Here is a 20,764-nt window from a genome sequence, read left to right as displayed (position 1 = left end):
AAATTCAGAACTTTTTGGGTTTATGATTCTTGTTACTGGCTAGATTCTTTTATATGCTGACTGACGCAGTTGTATGCATCAGACAGCATGTTGTCTATTATGCTGACGGTGTAATCCCAACACAACCACAGGAGCTTTCATCAGGAAGGGTAAATACACAAGAAATGAAATCCTTCCTGAATAATGACTTTCATTTTGTTTTGTACAAGATATAAATCATATTTATTATCTGCTTCGGGCTACATAAACGTTACCGATAGATGTTAACATTGTATCCTTCAAGTGCTTTAATATTTGTACATCAGTCCATTAGTTTTATGGATGATAGTTATGAGTCCCTAGCAGGTTTCAAAAGTGAACAGGTGATCTTGCAAGCCAGTGTCAGTATCAGTTCACTTGTATATTGAACTTGCTTTGCTAGATTATTATCCACCATAGAAACACATAAGTACAAAATACTTGATAATATTTTATGAATATTTTAGTTAACATGCACTCCTGTAGTGCAACAGTAACTATAAAAACTGAGACTGAAATCTGGGTCTAGCAAATGAAAATATTTTATTATGATTTTATTGTGAATATTTTGCCTGTAAACTGGCAACTTGCCTGTGGAAAAAATACATCACTCTAAAACTGAACAGCTTTCCCAGTAATTTTTCTCTCATTTTAAACACATTAAGAATTAGTTTATGTAAACAGTATTTGTATCATTTAATTATTTTATATTTCTCAAGAAATATGCTTATAAATTTGAAAAAAGCATAATAGAAAGAGGTAAATGGAATAAAATATTAATATTTAAAACAAATTATCATGTTAGTTATAAGAACATATAAAAGATTACAAATAAGAGCAGACTATTCAATCCATGTAGAGCATTTCTTAGTAGTTAATAGATTCAAGGATCTCATCAGGACGCAAAAGTTTGAATTAAAATCTACATAGAATTAAACATTTGTTCTCATGAAAGTATTTTCTTGTTCGTTTTTTTTTCCCCACAGGTATTGCTTCCATGACAGTACCAGTGTATATTGCAGAGGCTGCCCCTCCTCAGCTGAGAGGACAATTAGTGACCATCAACACCCTCTTCATCACTGGTGGACAGTTCATTGCAAGTGTCATTGATGGGGCTTTCAGCTACCTTCCAAAGGATGGATGGAGGTATGAATCAGGTGGAAGCACATAACAATGCACTGTTTAACAAAGGGTGTATGTAAGTATCACTTAAAAGAGCATTTATCAGAGCTCCTGAGTGGCACATATTTTAAAACCGCTCACTCAGAGTAACAGGAGAGTTCAGAGACCAGGTGAACTCAGTGGTTCAAGCCCGGGTTATGCTGAGTTTGGGATCCTCTGTGCAGAAGCACATAATTATAAGAGTGACGTCAAGGTACAGAAGGCACTAGTTGCGCATCCTTTGGCAAGACAAATCCTTTGACTTGCTGGGTGCCTGCAGACTTGCAGTGATGTCAGTAATAGGTCCACCACTCCCATAGTTGGCACCAGTTCTCCTTGTGATGTCACCCTTTAATCTTTGTGTTGATTATATTGCCTAATCCACTGTTAACTAAAGAGGCTGGTTGGCTTTGAAAACAAGGGGAGTGCGGGGCAGATATATTCATTACATAATCCACACTTTTACCAACTTAATCCACATTCAGGCACATACAGTACAGTATTCCAAATTTAACTAACAATTTCAAACCAAAACAGTTAATCATCAACCGCTCATCAACAAACTAAACTATAGATATCTCATGTGTAAATTCAATTGTTCATTGTGAACTCATAGAACTATTATTAAAAAATCAATTTGTACCTTTGTTATTTTCAACATCATTAATATTACAAAGTAGAATATACATATATATTTGTGTATCTTATTAAAAAATTGAAAAATGCGAAACAAAAGAAACAATTTGAATGCATCAAGCCATACATTTTCTGTATTTTTCAATATTTTCCAATCCAATGGCAAAGTAAATTTCATTTACATGTCACCCCTTCTAACTTTTACATTTATTTTCAACATTCACAACCTACAAAGCCATCAGGGTAGTGTTTCACAGCAGTAATTTTCTGTTTGGTTTATTACAGGATCATTCGTCCTACAGGTTTAAAGGCTATCTTTATATTTCTTCCATTTAGCCATGTTTCAAATAAATTTACAGTCCATCTACTCTTAGCCAAAAGCTGATGAAAACAGCTCATTAGCAAAGACAGTGATCATCTGTAAATGGGTTAACATTTCCAGCATGTGCAGCCTTGCACATAAGTATTTTCTTTGTGCTGCATTTTTAACTTGTACTTCCACTTTCATGTAATTCCTCTTCCATGGCTAAAATGTAATCTTTGCCACCACAATTTTGTGAACATTTTTATTTAGATAGACAGCTTCAGCAAATAAATCTGGTTTCTCTTGCATATACCCCTTTCATTAAAGAAAATAACTTTCATTGAAATACCTTAGATTTAAAATGAAAGTACTGGTCTGATGACTTAATCAGCTGCAAGATCAGAGGGTGATGTCACAAGAATGTATCTACAGTATTGGCACACTTGCAGGATGCCAAAAGATGAATGACTAAAAGGTGGGTGTGTTGGAGGAGCACGGCTGCAAGTTCTCGTTTTTCCTATGCATCGTACAGGAGTTGTTACCAAGAGCAATTGTTGATACCAAATTGTGTGGGAATAAAATATTATTTCCATGTTTAAAAATAGCATTTTTATTAACTTTAATTTCCTTCTATATTTTTCACAATTCCGTTTCTGAGTTCTGTATTGTTTCTAATAGCTACATTTATATTTTTATTAAATGTATATCCCTTTTTTTAAAAACTTTCAAGGAGTGATTGTTAGGATTTTTCTTTTTTCACTTTTGATACTGGCTGTGGTCAAAGACTGGGTTAGTTAATCCTGAAACAAACCACTACATTTTCAACAAAACCTATGGTCTGACATCAACCAAGATGATTGGATATTGATCTTGTATTACTGATAACTACATAGTTTATTTGATGGTTTTGTTCTTATTTAGACCGTGTGTTTTAGAGAACACTGAATGCTGCTTTTACAGAAAAATATCAGTTGTAATGGAACATTTGTTAAACACTCTACTGCACTCAAACAGTAGCTTTGACTTAGCTTTGGATCCGATATCATGCCCACATTGTTAAAAATGTTTGAAGACTCATGATGTACAGCTTGACCATTAAGATGTCTTTTTGGTTGGTAAGGCCTTAATAATGTAAGTGAGGAATGCTGCAGAACATTCTACAAAAGGGTTATTTTGTGCCTGTTTCTTTTTGCTTACAAAATTAAAAAAAAAAAACAAATCAGAAAGAACATATATCCAAAGTTATTGTTTTGTTGCCCAGCCAAGATAATAAAATGAGCTAGGTGTATGCACTCAACATATTGTAACGTATACGGTCGACATTACAGGTTGTGCGAGCCGGCTTACCAGCATGGTGACGTCACTGCCCTTCCCTGTGAATAGCAGGGACCTCAGCCGCCAGGCTGACAGGAGATTTCCCTTTAGCTTAACTGGCTGGGTCCCTGTTGAGTGACGCCGGAGGCCAGGGTTCGAGTCCCCAATGGTGGGGGGCCGATCTGAGGTGGCAGCAGCGAGGGCGCATTCCCATGTGAACCCGAGAGCACTACAATCAAGGAATATATTCAGAGATTATAGTTAAATTGTACATATTTATTTTAATGGAACATGATATTTAACCTAAACAATATATGGTAATAAAGCTAAGCAAACAATATAATCTTAATAGGATGATCCATATGAGCTGTAGTACATGGGGATTTCAGTAACATTTATGTGGCATTTCATGGATAGGCTTGCCCTTTAGCTATGAGCTCCTACTATGAGTGATAAATACGCATCAAAGTTTCTGCATTAAAGAATGATTGGCACTTTGCTTGTGAAAAAAGAAAGAACAGGCAATTTGTTAATTGATGCAGAATTGCAAGGATTTAATCAGCTTCATCTGTCAACACCCTTAAGATGCCAGATTAGTTCAACTAGAAAAAAATCCACAATAGGTATTAAGGCAGTAATTCAAGGTATGGAGTGACTTGCTCTGTAGACCACAGCTCTTGATGTGAAGTCAGTAGTATGCTTTGATTTTATGCAGTATTGCATGCTGTGAGAGGGAGGCTTTTTTCAAAACCTTATTAGAGCCTGCTTTTGTAGAGGAATATTATTTCTGACGACAGTGACTCATGCTACAGAAAAATGTCCATTGCTAGAATTCTTTGAGTCGCCTGAATACAGTTAATGTTGTAATAATACAGTTTAGTAGTATCTTTAAAAAAAAGTAAAACAAGGACAAAAATTTAACATATCTTATAGTTTGAGGTGCTGGTCGTAAAGCCATGAGTAAGAGATGACAATGATATATTAGAATAGTGTGTAATTAAAATTTGTTATAATAATGTCAATATCATAGACATAGTAATAGATCATTGATAACCACCACAGTCTGTATCCCCATTGATCTTTTATTACTGATAACTGCATAGTTGATAATCATTTTTAATAGGATATTGAATGCTGCTTTTAAGGTAAAATCTCTATTGTAAAGGCACATTTGTAGAACACTCTACTGCACTCAAACAATGGCTTTGACTTACTCTTGGACCGAATATCATGCCCATGTTGTTAAAAATGTCATGATGTACAGCTTGACCATTAAGCTGTATTTTTTGGTTGGTAAGGTCTTAATATTGGGGAATACTGCAGAACATTCTACCAAATGGTTATTTTTTCCTTATTAATTTTACTTATAAATGTTTTAAAAAGAGCATATATTTAAAGTTATTGTTTTGTTATCCTGCCAAAATAATGAAATGAACAAGATGTTCACACACGCACGCACGCACACACACACCACTTCATATTAATTTATTGTCCACTGTCAACTGTTTTACACACAAAAATCAGGATGTCAGCATGTGGCCATGCACTCCTGGGTGTAATAGTCACCTTTATTTAGAATAAGTAGTTCTGGTGTGATGGACAGTTCAAGCTGCACACACAGTAAGCCCTGGTAACATTTATATAATTTGCTTTTTGCATGTAGTGAAACTAAATTTTTCCTGTTATTTGAAGTTTGTGGAACGTTTCTGCAGTAAGTCCTAAGAGGAAACATGATAGCAAGATACTAGTAACAGAGAGAAGCAGGTTACTTATTTCTGTAGCATTTTTTGCAAAACTTATTTTAACAGGATAAGCGTGTTTGTCCAGGGTACTTTTGGGATATTTCCATTTGTTCATATGAAATAGAAACGAGACAGCAAAGCCTGTGATACCCTAGTTTAGTGCCTGTCAACTTACTGTATTTCTGGTATTTTAATGTTATTGAGAGTTGGAAAGTGTACTCTTAAAACAAAGTGTGTCACTAACAGCAATGTGGACTAGTGGTTAGTGCTCTAGACCAGTAACTGATAGAATGAATGCTGAAATAAGGGTGTGGCACTGGTCTTTGACTTGAGGTACAAGTTTTGGCGATGATGGCTTTTCCTTGGAGTTCCCTACTAACACTACCGTAGACACTGTTGCTCATGAAATAACCGTAAGCTGAGCAGTCTTGATCACTGAAGGTCTTGATAAACATGCTATAACTCCTCTTGCAGCCATGCTAGACATACAGTACTGTAATTGTAGGCAACAAGACCCATTTGTATGATTGACATCAAGCATCCCCTGACATAAGGGATGGTTTTTGCTTACTTTACATGTGAGTCATACCTACAGTATGTGGAAACCTTTGCTTTCAATATGATTCGGCATACAAAAGCCTTCTGGAAATAGACACTTGGTAATATAACCAAACATTCCTTAGCTGCATGATTCCATGTGAGAAGAAGCAACCATTCATGAAAAAAAATCAATAGTACTATTGCTATATAATGAATTTAAAGGTAAATAGACATGAACCAACATAGACTGTATACAACAGTGTTAATAGCAATCAGTACTGAATTATGTATTCAAATAATTATAAAATAATTATCTAATATATCAAAGGTAGATCTATTTATTCAAACAACGTATTAAAATATTTTATCAGCTTCAATTGATCAAATTTCAAGTCTAATTCTGTATTCAATCTATAAGGTATCATATAAGGGAATGCTTCCCTTTTCAAACATATGTTATTAACATATAAACTGAAAAAGGATTTTCCAAATATAGTTTTCTGATTATTTTTCATTCAAACCGTATATACCATGAAATAGCTACAGAGTACTGTTTTCATTCTATCTTGTATTGCACAATTTAACTCTTGCTGCTGTATATCTTATTAATCTAGTCAGGGACACAGCAATATCACAGTGCCCCCAGTTAAAGGTCAGAGCAGTCTACTTCTTTTACTGTTTTTGCCCCAGCAGTAAGTAAAATAGCCTGTAGGACATTAGTAAAACTACAGTTTGAATTAAACTGGTTGGAAAAATCCTGAGATATAAACTTATCTGATGGGTATGTTCGATTTACTGAAGAAAATATCAAACACTTTTTTGGGATTTTTCTCACAAAAATATAATCATTGTAAGTTAAAAGGACAAATCATTAGACTGTTTTAAAAAAATATTTAAATAATGTAGGACATTACATTGATCTTGAGTTGAAAGAAGCCAATGCTTAGTCTTCACCAGTATGTTCCCTACTGCTTACAAACCTTTTTTGTAAAAAGGTGCTTCCTGATCTTAATTTTAAAATTTTAAAAACACTTAAATCTGGTCACTTCTTAGTCTTCTCTATTCAAGACTAAAAAGGTTCAGGTACCCTATACCGTGACAGTATAGGGTAAAAAACATCCCTTTGAGTCCAGAAAGGCATCCTGTATCTCTTTTTTGGATTGATTCCAGTGCAACTTTGTAAATTAGGTCTTTGTAGTGTATTTCAAAAGCTTAACATAGCATTCCTCTATTTAAACTTGTAGCCATAGTGTCTTGCAAGTATTCAGACCCTTCCTCTGGTGTCCAATTTTGTGAAATTATAAAGTTCTACAGTACATACACATTACTTTACAACTCAATATTTTATTTTAAACATCATGAAACCTTAAGCGACTGGAGCTTCAAAACATGCTCATGAGAAACATAAGGAACAGAATGCTGCTACCACCATGCTTGATGGTGTTATCTGATACACAATGCTTGAGTCAGATATAAAGCTTTGCATTTAAAACAAAAGGTTCTAATTTGGTCTTGTTTGACTTCAAAACCTTTTGCCAATACATGTTTGCAGTATCACTTTGGTTATTTTTACAATTCCCTGGCAAGATTTGAAATGTTATTTTCACTCCTTTGTGGATTGACCAGAATATTGTTGGCCTTTGGAGAATTTTACCCATTTTGGCCACTGAATGCTATAACTCTGTAACTCAAAGTAACTGTTCTTAATAAATTACTTCTTACCTTCAAAGAGATATTTAAGGGTCTTTGAAATATTTTTATACCCTTCTCTAAGACAACCTTAGAAACAGATGTGTTTATTCTACAACCATGAGAACCACTATTATTATACAGAGACAAAGGCAGATAATTGTGTGGCTCATTAAAGTAATTTTGTTCACCTTAAGTTTGCTTACCTAAATTTTAAAATACTTATTGAATCATGGATTGTAAAATTTCATTGACATTAATAATTTCTTTCCTTTTCTTTTTTGCTTTGAATGTATGGAGCAGCAAAATGTGTAAACTGTTCTAGGGTCTGAATACTTTTGCAAGGCACTGCATATAATGTAATGTTGTTTGCCTTCCCTCTATTTATTGCTTCCTCACATTCACCTTTTATTGCTTCCCCACATTGTCAAATTGATGTCGATGATGTGTTAACACCTAAGGTTTTTTCATATATAGCTTCTTCAGATTTGGGTTGCTGTAAATTAGTGTTGTGCTTTATGTTTCTTGGAAACAATGTCCCTATCATTTCTACACATTGGAAAAATCTTGAGAGTGTGTTATTTTATTTTTTTTACACTCAACCTTATGTCTGCCCAGATGGCATCATTTGTCAGTAGGAGGTAATGAGGTGAAGGTAACACTCTGTCAGGAAGAGAAGTAATTTTTCCTGACATGACCACAAGTAAGAACTGACTAGTAGAAAAAATCCCCCTTCTAAAAAATATTGACAGTTCTGTCTGTACTGTGTAGTCTATGGTGGTTATTCCATTAATTACTGCTTTAGTCAGTAAAAATGTAATTACGGCTCTTGTCACTTTAATGTAACTACAGATGCCTGCTTACTCTAATAATTAGGGTCTGTTGTTCAGCTAAATTAAATGTTTTTTAATCATAAGACTAGACATTAAATAATATTAGGTTTAAGTAAATAGTGATAGCAGTACAAATACCTGTGATCAGATGAATTCTGTATACCTCTGTAATTAGCAAATCATTAGAAAATTGAATTATTGATAGCATTACTTTTTTCCAGAATATAATCTGTGGTTAAGACAGAACTATTTACCATTCTTACTGTGTTACCAGTTAAACATGTTTGGGAAGGACAATTTATATACTATACAATCTGCTGTAAATTTTAAACATGTCCTGATATACCAATAATTTAATTAGCACTCTTTTCCAAAAAGGTTTCTGTCCAATTATTGTCTTATTCTTTTTTTCCACTGCTCTGACTATATTCTAAACCTACTAAAAAAAGTATTTTTTTCCAAAACGTGCTGTTTTTTTTCAATGGTTTTGCAGTCTAGTAATGTCAGTTCTTTGTTTTCTTTTAAAGTTTTGTGTCTGCACATCTCTACCCCTTGAGATACTGAAAGCTCATTTCTTCTTTCTTTTGCAGATACATGCTGGGTCTTTCAGTTGTCCCAGCAGTGCTGCAGTTCCTCGGGTTTCTGTTTCTTCCTGAAAGTCCACGCTGGCTTATCCAGAAAGGAAAGACTCAGAAGGCCCGTCGGGTTCTCAGCCAGATCCGGGGCAATCAAAACATAGACGAAGAGTATGAAAGCATTAAAAGCAGCATTGATGAGGAAGAGAAAGAAGCTGGAGGAGGTAAGCTGTATACCAACCAACTGTAGGAGCTTCATTTTACTGAAAATAGACTTTGAGAAAAATAATAGCTAGGTTACATTATCCACCCCCACAACCCCTATAAATAGCTACTTCCTTTACACAGTGTATGAAGAACTGTAGGTAAAATCTTCCAGAACTGTTTATCAAAGTGAAATCAATAATACAGAATGATTTGATATACTGTAAGCAGTACTGGTTGTATCTCCCTGTTTTTTGAATGGAATATCAAATAAGACAATGGACATCTTGATTTTGTTCCTAGGTTTGTTAATGGTAACTAAAACAATAGAGAACATTGACCATTTTGTAGCAGATTCACATTGTGTGACTTGAATTGTGGATTTCCTAATCTTTCTTCAGCAACGGTGAAGAGCACTATCCAAACTTCTTTGGACGCAATCTAAGCCATCAATATAATCTCAGCTTTTGAATATTTAACATTATTGAGTAACTTTTTCATGGGTTTTTAATGTTCTTCAGTGCATTGCAGTGTATTAAAGTTGTTTTATATACTCTTTTATTTTACCATTTTTACATGTTATTTCTGTACTGTATTTTAAAGGAAGAAGAATGGACTCTGACTTAATTGGCTTTTTTCAAACACTTAACATATAACATATTGGAATACTATTAAAGAATGTTTATTTTTGCATTTACAGTTGTAGCGTGTTACATTATACAAAAGTTTAGTATAATTAAAGTTTCATGAAGAAATCTACTATTAATTAACAATGCTTAAATTACAGCAGTATTATATTAATTCAGAAGGAAACAATGGAGAATTAAGTGCATACTTATTTCACAGTTTGTTTTTTTAAAAAACAAACTCAAAATCCTGTTATTCCACCTTATTGATGAAAAAGAACAAGGTTGTTCTCCTATAGCACTGGTACAGTAAGGTAGCTGTGAATTTCCAAGAAAATGAGCAGACTGTAAAGTGTTATTTGTTGCATGTCAGTTGTGATGTTAACTTGCTGTGTCTCTCTCGCCTCAGCTGTGAAATTGAGGAGTGAGAGTTTCATTGAAGTCTTGAGTAGCTCACACTTGCCTCAGGTGTTACTCTTGTAAAACAAAGCACTTTTCTTTCTTTCTCTTTTTGTACACCAGAATAAAAACTTAAAAGCTAAAGCTACCTGAGAAAAAAGGTATACGCTTTACATTCCTTGTATCTGTTGGCAAAGTAGAGTTATGTACAGTACCAAAGAAATATCATAATGTGCAGCTTGTGTTGCTGTCCCTGACAGATGAATTACAGTTAATAAATCCCATGCCTTCTCTCTGATCAAAGATTGTAGTACTGTCAGAAGCACATCTTAAGATATTCTCTGGTTTATTACATTATGAAAATTAATATGAATATTTAGTAACATTAAAACAAAGCTTTTGTTTTGAGTGGTTACATTCCCTCTCCAAAATAAATGCCAGTATTGTTATGCTTCTTGATAATTGATAATGAGTACTGTATATATCAGAATTTTTAATGCAAACGTGTTTAAGGTGCAAATGGGATAAGTAGAGCTTAACTCCACACTAGAAAGTGAAAAAAATCAACATTTTGCCTGTAGAGCCTTCAATAGTTGGTAGCTTTATGTATAGTTATTTGAACCGTGATCCAAAAGTCTGTTTTTTTGTAATCCTTTACATGGAATATCAGTGTTGTAATAATTATTTAGTTGAAGATTAGTTGAAGTTTTAGGAGTGCAAGGGCCTGGTACTGCACATTAGTCATACAGTTAGTGTGTATTCACCTAACCAGAACACAAAAAAGAAGAGACTGTTACGAACCCTGGCTCCCGGCAACGGAGGAGGCAGAAGTAGGCGTAGCCCCTATCTATCAGTTCACCTATTAGTTTTCCCATTTACCACCACACCCCCGTCTCATCCTACTTAAACACCTGTCCTTCCCTAACTTGTTGCTCAGTATTGGTTTTCCCTATCGAGCTTCCTGGTTGCGCTTCTTCTACTCTGTGTTTGTCTTGGATTTCGGTTTTTCCCTTTGGACTTCGGCTTTTCGGATCTCGGCTTGGATTGGTGCTTTCGCTCTGTTTTGGATTTCTGGCTACCTCTGGATTCTCGGATTGCTCTACGGACTACGGCTTCGGATTACTCTTCGGCTTCGGTACACGTACCCTTTCGGATATCTGGCTTCCCCTGGACTCTCGGCTCGTTCCTACGATTACGGTTTGCTTTCGGATTACGACTTGGCTTTGTTCGCTCCTGCTATTGGGTTCACTCACTCGTTCGGTCCCTGTTACCGAACTCGTAACAGAGACTTCAATGTGTGTTATTGTGGAAAGGAAAATATATGTGCCTTGTGAAGTTGTTCTGAATCAAGGCTAGATACAGTTTCTGTGAACTGTAACTCTTGGATCTTAAGTGTATATTGAAATTAGTACACATTTAAATATGTATAGTAGTTTTCTTAATCTTCAAATTAACAAGTTAATAATAAAAATTATAATATTAAATCTTTAATAATAAATAGAAAATCTAGAAATGCTTGAGTAACTGTTTTTATCAAGTTATACCCAGTATGTATTTAAGATAACAAGCAAATGATGATAACAGACAAATAAGTTTGAAACATTCTTTCAGAAGTGTTTTATTGTCAAAATAAAATAAAACTGGCTTATTGCAACCACTGAATAAGACCCATGTTTCCAGGAAAAAATGTTTTTAAATATTTTCTTGCTAACAAGAGGCCTTTGTATATGTAATTAGATTTCTGTTTGGTTTGCATTTGGTCTTGCTTTAATTAAAGGTATCTTGACCAGACTTGTAATTACTTTTTTGGTCACCTATAAATGCCAAAGCAGAATTAAACAGTCTGTGATTGCATTTCTTTCTATTTGTAAAAAGCACATTTATTTAGAAGTCTAATGTATTTGTAAGATTAAAACATATATATATTTTATTTCAGGGCTGCTTAAATTATAATCATCTCTAATAGAAGGAAAGTGAATATTAAAAATGGTAGAAATTAGGTACAGTATATGGTATTCAGACTGCAGTATTTAAATCAAATGTATGCAGTGTTCATATTCAATGACCCACACACACTTATCTAGAAAGAAGTAGGGATTAGATTTTTTTTAGATTGACATCACACAATACAGTATATCATTTATCTCTGCAAATAAATTGACAATTTAATTCCTGTCAGATCACTCAGTAGGTCTTTCAAAATGCAGATGGATATATTAACTTTTTTCTCAGTGTATTTACCTTTATGTCTGCTTTATGAGTGATGTGTAAAGTACAATTTTGATGTTGGTTACAAATAATGGAAATTTATTGCCTTTCGATTGACAGCTTTTGAATTGATATACTGTACTGTATATTTCAGATAAAAATAATTATTTGATTTATGACTAATTGTAAAGACGAGAGAAAAAGTTCTAATTGTAATGAAAAAGAATTGCTTTGCTAAAATATCGTGAATGTATTGATGTAGCTTTAATTGTATCTGAAACTCCATTGAAATCAAAAAATATTTTTGGAAGTAAAACATTATTTATACAGATGATCTTAATTAACAAGTTACATTGTTCTACCTCACATTTGTGCTCTTTTTACGGGCAACACATTTTCCATGTAACTTTCATTTTACAGTTTTATTATATGTGAAACGTGGTGCATTCACCTATCAGCGAGTTTTAGTAGAGACAAATAATATGTTATACTGAGTGTTAAAAGGAGAATAAGTACTAGGAGTAAAAATAATGAGAATAAAGAGGAAAGAGATTTATTGTTTTTACCTAATCATCAATTTCTGTAATTAGTATTTTCATGGGAAAATGCACACAACAGCGGTTATGTTGTTGACGAACTTTTCCAGGGCATCCACCATGTCTTCAGAAATCGTCTTATAAACCCACAAATATGTCCTTGTACTTTCAGTAGTGATCCTGGTGGCTCACCTGAGGTGTAAATGTGCTTGTATTGGATGCTGGTTGAACTATAAGATCCAGAAATGGCAGGTTTTAAGACATAGAAGACCAGCACTTTTTAACTGTTGAACCGTACAATTCGGACATAGTTCTAGTGGACTTTGACCAGGATTCCTAGTGTACAGTTGACTGAGAACTGATGGGTGTGGAGTGTGGGATTGCTTAACTCCCACTGACATGGCAGCCGCTGTAAGTTTACTATAATGTCAATGAGATACATGCTGAATCTCCTATATTTTACTGCAGAACCTGAAATGCATTGGAAAAAAATAGCTTGAAGGGTGGGCAAGTAAGAGAAGCCTAAAGGTATTATAAAACTTATTTCCTCCAATTCATTTATGGGAGTTATGACAGTGGCGTTACTGGAGTCCCCCTACTCCCAAGGATTGTATTTCTACACACAGTTCAATTCAAGCTATATCATCACCAAGGATAAATTGTTTTTCACCAAAATCCAACACAACAATATAACAAAAATGACCATCACCAACAAAGTGATTAGGAAAATCAATATTCAAAAAATACAAAAATCATTTTCATTATGTAAGTGTGGAATTGCAGAGGGGATAAATTAGTCTATTACCATTAAACCTTGGGGCACAGAGGCATCTTCCAGATGGCAATAGTGTACATTCGTATTAGTTGGGCCATCATGCTGTTAGCTTTTGTTAGAACCCTAGATAGCAATGCACAGAGCATTTATATTTTAGGGTGATCTCATTTACCCAAATGGTTTTGCTACTTATGTTCACTATTTTCAATTAATGATTTAAGAAATGTTAAAATGAAAGTGAACACAGAATGTTTCCTTAGGAAAAAAAGGTGTCTTTGTTGACCTTTTTTAGAAATGGTCTCAACATTTGTCCCATCTTCCATTTTTATCTATGACTAGTCTCAAATACTTTTAATCTATGACAAGTTCTACAGTCTGACTATTCATTCCAGTGAGTTGGGGAGGGGGCTATATTTTAACTGAAATCAGTGATGAGCTATTTTGTTTTGAAAACATAACTCATTACATCACTCAATATAATAATCTAGAATGGGAACATGATATTCTGAATTTGTTGATGAGCTGAAAAAGCTATGTCATCAGCAAACATAATAAAATGTCTGTGTGTTTGCTCTTTCAAATAATAGTGTACAAAATACACACTAAGGGACAAGACACAGCCCTGTGGACAGCCAGTAGAAGTGCATCATACATCAGATAACAAAAGTAAAAACCATTTTCCCACTTCTATATGCTGAGACTTGTTACTTTAAATGCATATAAACAAGTTGCCATTAATTTTTAAATTAAAATTTCGGTGGCAGAGAGAATGGTAAATCATTTTAAAGGCAGAAGAAATATCAACAAGTAAACTATTAATAAATCACTACCCAGTGATTTATCAAGATGCCGATAAACTTTGCTTAACAAGGTGAGTATTGTTAAATACTATATAATATAATCACCTTGATAACCCCAGACTGTATACCAAATAATCGACTCTTACAAATAAATCTCTCTCTGCAAACCCAGATGCTACAGTACAAAATAAATGGGAGCCTATCTCCCTATTCAAAGATGCACCAAGATTGCATTCACTGAGGATCTCCAAGTTCTCTAAAAGCTGTCTTTACCATTGCTGAAATACTTAGCTCCAATCTGGTCTTTTTCTGATGATCTTGAACAAGGACCTCTCACCTGGCACACACTTGTACATTTTTTCCTCCTGTCCCCCTCTTCTTGTGGTCTCTTTTCTTTTTTTCTTTCTTCATCTTAATCCGATTTTACTGTATGGGGTATCTGTGGTATGTGTTATCACAGAATCTAGATCCCCTACATCTTAGCAAACATCCCCTTTGTTTTGAAGCTGGAAATGTTTACACACATTATCTAGACTTTTAGGGATATTTCCTAGTCACCTATAGTTGTAACAGTATTATTGTTTACTTTAATCATTTTCTTATATGCAAACTGCAGGGCATCAATAAGGCTCTATATGTACTTTATAATCATAGCTACTAATTTTTCTGTTCACACATTTTATAAGTAGAGGTGTGATAGCCATTGGCCCGTAGTTGTTAAGTTCATACTTGGGAGGTTTTTGAAATGGGGGATAATAACAGATTTAATCCACAAGGAGAAAAAAATGGGCTAAAAATGTCACATAGTTGATGTGCACAAGATTTAAGAACTCTGCCACACACATTATCTGGAGCTGCACTCTTTCTTGCAATTATCCTGCCTACGCACCTCTTCTGTGTCAATCTTATTAAACTCCTCAGATTCAGGTAAGAGAGCATTGTGTTCGGTGGTAGTTGTAAGTTTTAAATCCAAATGGTTATAAAACAAATGTAGATAACTTGCCAGCTATTGGACATCCATGCCATTTAATACTTGTAAATATTAGCATTGCCCTTCTCAGAAATATTGATCATGGATTTAATGCTATGCCACACTGGTATCACCCATAATCATGGTAAACTATTTTACTGGTCCTGGTCTTTATTTTTGTTATGTTCATATATATATTGTTTATTATTTTTGCTTAAGAGTTAATGGAAAGTTACAGAAGTGCATTGCTGCCATCAATGAAAAAAACAATTACTGAATTTTCTCATAACTATGAGAAAATTATCACATCGTTACAAGATAGCAAATGATCTCGTAATTACAAGATAGTACATTCTCACGTACCTTAAGTGATCACCACTCAATAGCACAATTGTCATACAATACCTACATTATTGTTAGATGACTTCTAATTTTATGCAGTAGAATATAGTCACAGCACACTTATTCCTGTTTAAGTATACTTGTGAATGTCCTCATGGTTAAAATTGTTCACATTAGGTACAAATTGTAATATTTATTATGGATAAACCTCTGTGGAAAGTACATCCATGCACATTCTAAGGCATTGCATGTTGTCATGAACACTAAACCCACAGTTCCAGCAAAGCTATCTGTAGCTTCTAGGTGCTGTCATTGCAGAATGAAATAGGTTGTTCATACACTCAAATGATCATCTCGTAATTGCAAGATCATCTGCTATCTCGTAATTATGAGATAATTCACTATCTCGTAATAACACATTTTTTTTCCTTCATAGCAGCAATGCACTTCCATAGATGGTGGATTGGAAGGCCCTGAAATTGATTATCCCTGAGTTAGAAGGATCGATAGTGTGGGTCAGATGGAAAACAGTAAATCTCTGGATTCTCACTCAAGACCTCCGTTTTATAGAAGTTGAGGATAAATTTGTCAGTATAGCAAATATTGGTAAGTGAGCAAATAGCTGGTAGTGCTCATGGTGAAAAATAGACATTATCTCAATAATCTACATTAGATATCAAACTACCATAGTTTGTATGATAAATACCGCAATTGCAGTAAACAATGCAATCTATTTTTTATTTTACTTTTACCAATATATATTTTTTTGCTGGTCTCATAAATGAAAACATAAATTTCACTAGTTACTGTATGACACCATGATAATAATAGCTCTATCGGGGTACCAATAATAGCCTCTTCACATGAAATTCCAAATATTATGCTTGACTCCTTGTGCTGTTATAGGAGACATCACATGGAGCCAGGACATAAAAACGCAAATTCAATGGGTATAATTAGAAGAACAGACAAAATAAAGTGTTGCTTCTTTTCTATCTTTTCTGATTATATCTCTAAAAAGGAAAAAAATATTGGATAGGAAAAATATTAGCTGGTTTATTAGACATTTTGCCAAAGATAAGTCTTAATCACTTTGCACTTTTTGCTACTGTTAACATTTGCTAAAGTCATTATCTAGAGCTTTCTTTGTGATGTCTTGTTGCTCTTTATATTAGTGGATATCCATTGTCAATTAGATAACGAAGCAACTGGATTCTTCCTAGCTGATTCCATTATTTTGGTTATTGGTGTGCCGTAAAACTGCTTCAGAATAAGTATTTTTTCAGACAGATGCCTTTAGTGTTTTTGTCTACTTTTGACACTACATCTTTTCCTTTTAGAAGAAATGAGGAATAGAAAATTAATCAGATTAGTGGCATTCAACTGTAGACCTAGGTTCCTTTAAATATAATTCCTAATGTAATACTTACATATATTTCACCTTAGTGAATACTGTATATAGAATGTCTGTAGGACAGATAAGTGCTGGCAAACGATCAGATCATATATGAGAAAAAAATGTCATTCTAATAGTTTTAGCACATAAATTCTTATTACTTTTTTGATTAAATAAAACATTATATCCATGAGGCAGATATATTTAATCTTTTAGGGTCCAATCTAATTATGTTCTTGGCGGAAAGAGAACAATATAAAGCTTATGCAATTAATTGAAAAATTGAAATTTGCTATCGGCATTTAATTAAGGATTTATCAGTAATGACCCTTGGGCTCAGATGAGGTCCCATCTTTTCTCAGTGTTTGTCTGAAATACACATTAGTTATTTTTCATGTGTTTTGGAGCAATTATCATCAATGTCCATCCACTTGGAATGCGAGCTCTACAATATAACATGATTTAACATGATTTAATTGACCAGCTAATGATTTGCACCGAGGGCTTCACAAATATGTTTCCTATTCTTTTCTATAATTTAATTTGAAGTTTTAGCTTTTAAGCCCTTTATGGCTTTTCATTTATTTTGCTCTTTGGCATACGTTACCTTAATTGATGATTACAGGTTTTCAATTCTTTGTCTAAGGAATTAAAACGTTAATTAAACATTATCATGCTTGAAACAACCTATTCTAATTTAATTCAGTTAATCTTGTTTTAAATGGAAATAGTCTCATCGTAAGCAAGGTTTTTGTTTTCCCCAAGGGAATGCCACAGAAATTTACTTGGTACGTTTTTGCACAATTCAAAACTTATTATGTACTCTAAAATATTTTTTTTCTTAAACTATACTATCTTTGTACATGTTTAAATAGAATCTGTTCCAGAGCCTTTCCATTATTCTTTCCTTGTGCCTTTTCTTTTCGTTTATCTTTTTTCTCACTTGTAATAGCCCCCATTTGGAAACTCAGTGGATTCACCAAACTCTATATGCATCATTTAAAACATTATATGTATGCAGACAAAGTACTTTCAGATTTGATGTAAAGTTCTTTTGACCCTGCCTTTGCGATTGTGATAACCACCTGAAAAAACACCCCACACCACCATTTTAAACAGGAGCAGTGAATATGAAATAGGAGCAGTAGCATGAAAAAGCAGAAAAAAAAAGTATTTTAATGTGTCTTGAAGGCACATATACCGAGCAATTTTATAGTAGATGGGAATTTTCAACACATATCCTTTTAGTATTTGAACACATTAATGTTGTTTATAAAAAGAAAGGATTTTATAACTAGGGAAAATGGTTTCAGATGTACAAAATTTGAAGAAAGTCAATGTATTTCTTCGATTACTAAAGCAAAAGACCTAATTTGACCATGGTAGTAGTCTGTCATAGGGATAACAGAGTAGAAAGGAGGAAGAGATGAAGCATTCTTCTACATAGTGTCCATAACTTATGGTTTCAAGAATACATTTGTTTACTGATGCAAAATATTAAAAGCAAACATCTTAGGTATAAAACCTACTGTATATAGACTTGTGCCATATACAGTGTACATATTTAGTCTGCACCAGGGACAGCTACAGTTCTTTAAAATTCTGATCCTTCAATTAATTTCTAACTTTGAAATCCTTTGCTAATTTCTTACCTAATAATTATTTGTTTTTTTCCAGATGCAGAACAATTCCATGAATAAATATTTAAAAAAGTAAACTTCCAAACACCCTTGTGTACTACCTTTTTGTTACAGTATCTTGCCTATTTTCTCAGCCATTTAAGGGAACAAACTGAGTCCTAGAGCGGATGTTAGAACAGATTATTTTGGTAATGAGTTCATTATATTCAAGTCTATTTTTGCTAGGCTTTTCTGAGACATTTCAATATTAATTTTCAGTTTCCTAAGTGTGTCATTTGAGGTCTTTTCTCAAAATAATGTATATCTTAAAACATCTAGTGAATATGAACATTATTGTTAATAAACAATATTAGACTTTGCAGTTTTGATTAAAACGTTTCATAAAAATTTAATTGAAATGTTTGCATATCTACATTCTCAGACTGTGAATATATCTGTTCAGAAAGACAGAAAGTTCTGAGAACAGAAAGGAATGATATGAAGAAACCCCTTTGAAAATCTGAAGATGATATAAAATCACAATATGTCCTAGTGATCACTAGTACTTAGGGATTTTTACTGTAGATTTTTTTATTCTGTGGAAGGCAGGTGTGCATCTTCAGACCCATGAATTTTAATGATTGGATCCATTGGAAGGTCAACAAAATTGCTTTTGAATTAGATTCAGGAAAAAAAAAACTTCCAGGAAAAAAGGGCAATCTATTTGGATACAAATTGGTTTGGAGTGCAGTCAGATACTCCTTGGTATATAGCAGGCTCTTTACTGCCATAAAGAAAAGGACATCCCACTGAAGCCTCTTCTGACCCTTCTGTTTTATAAAAATTTAACAACAGATGATTACTCATTCTATATTTAGAAAATTGCACTTCAGATTAAAGCAGAAGACTAGGAGGTCTCTTGGACAAAATTTCTTGTTATATGTTCTGGAGTAATTACCGTGTTTTACCTATTGTCTTTTTCCAAGACGAAACGTCATTTGTTTTTTAAATGGTTCTTAGTCTCTCTTATGTATTTATGAGATGAATCCATATGCCACTAACAAGCCTTATAGAATATTAATTTTACCATAACTCTACATTTTTTATGTTGTTACATGCTCTTACATCTACAACATATAGAACTAGTCTGGTATCTACTGTATAGAGTGTCTGAAAATGGTTGACACTGAGAATATGAAAGGCAAGAACAGATTTGTAAAGTCAGCATCACTTATGATAATATAAGTCAAGAATCTAAAATTGAACAGTATCTGGTTCTTTTCCTTCCCTGTGTGGTGCTGTAATACAAGTAATAATTCTGGCTTTTAAACGAACCTGTTTTTATTTGTTCTGTACCTGAGCTATAAGAGCTACGGTATATGTTATTAACCATATTAATTGAGCAGTATAACCCAGAAATAACAGAATTTAAAACACAAATCAATTTTTTGTTGTATTTTTCTTTCCCTCATTTCTGTGCTTTCCAATAGTGACAGCTGTTGAAAAGCATTTAAGGTTTGGCAGTTTAGTGCAATACGCACTACTATCAGTGTTGTCCTTGGCAACCACAAAATGTAGATCAAGAACGTCAGAGTAGAATGATCAGGACACAGTGCTGACAAAACACAAGTCATCCACAATAATATTGCAGCAAACCGATCCCAGACAGTTTGAATGAAAACGCTGTCCTCTCTTGTTTTTTTTCTCCTATCACAGAGGTGGATCTCCTTAATGCAGAGAAATCTGATGAGTCATTTGTTTTAATAGATTTACTGTATTCCCTTTATCTTACACGATTTTTATGGTTATTTTACCTGCTTGTTTACCTAATGTTACTTAAACCATATGGTTCATAATGCAAAAAAGAAGTAATCAAAAAAGAATCCATGAGTTTGAAAACTATTAGCAATTAATTTCTCTTGAGTAGCCAAATGTGACACAAAATGTATTGGAAATCTACTGTACATTTTCAGACAAAAACACATTTAAGAAATACCTGGATATAGGGGAAAGTTTATTTTTATTGCAATAGTAGTGAAAACAGTATTACAACGTGAATCTCTGTAAATATCTTCTA

General features: G+C 33.7%; 1 protein-coding gene across 2 annotated transcripts in view; it reads left to right on the top strand.

Moving 5' to 3' along the window:
- Nucleotides 1-20,764, top strand: part of LOC102684008 (proton myo-inositol cotransporter) — a 124,366-nt gene that overhangs the window by 29,369 nt on the left and 74,233 nt on the right. For both annotated transcript variants that reach the window (XM_015352606.2, XM_015352605.2), the window contains exons 2-3: nucleotides 1,005-1,164; nucleotides 8,828-9,036. In XM_015352606.2, the coding sequence (XP_015208092.2) occupies nucleotides 1,005-1,164; nucleotides 8,828-9,036 (369 nt within the window). The remainder of the gene's footprint in view (nucleotides 1-1,004; nucleotides 1,165-8,827; nucleotides 9,037-20,764) is intronic.

The sequence above is a fragment of the Lepisosteus oculatus genome, chromosome 7, assembly GCF_040954835.1.
Source record: "Lepisosteus oculatus isolate fLepOcu1 chromosome 7, fLepOcu1.hap2, whole genome shotgun sequence".
NCBI classification, from domain to species: Eukaryota; Metazoa; Chordata; class Actinopteri; order Semionotiformes; family Lepisosteidae; genus Lepisosteus; species Lepisosteus oculatus.
The sequence above is the reverse complement of the archived record's forward strand: the minus strand, read 5'-3'. Positions and strand labels throughout refer to the sequence as shown.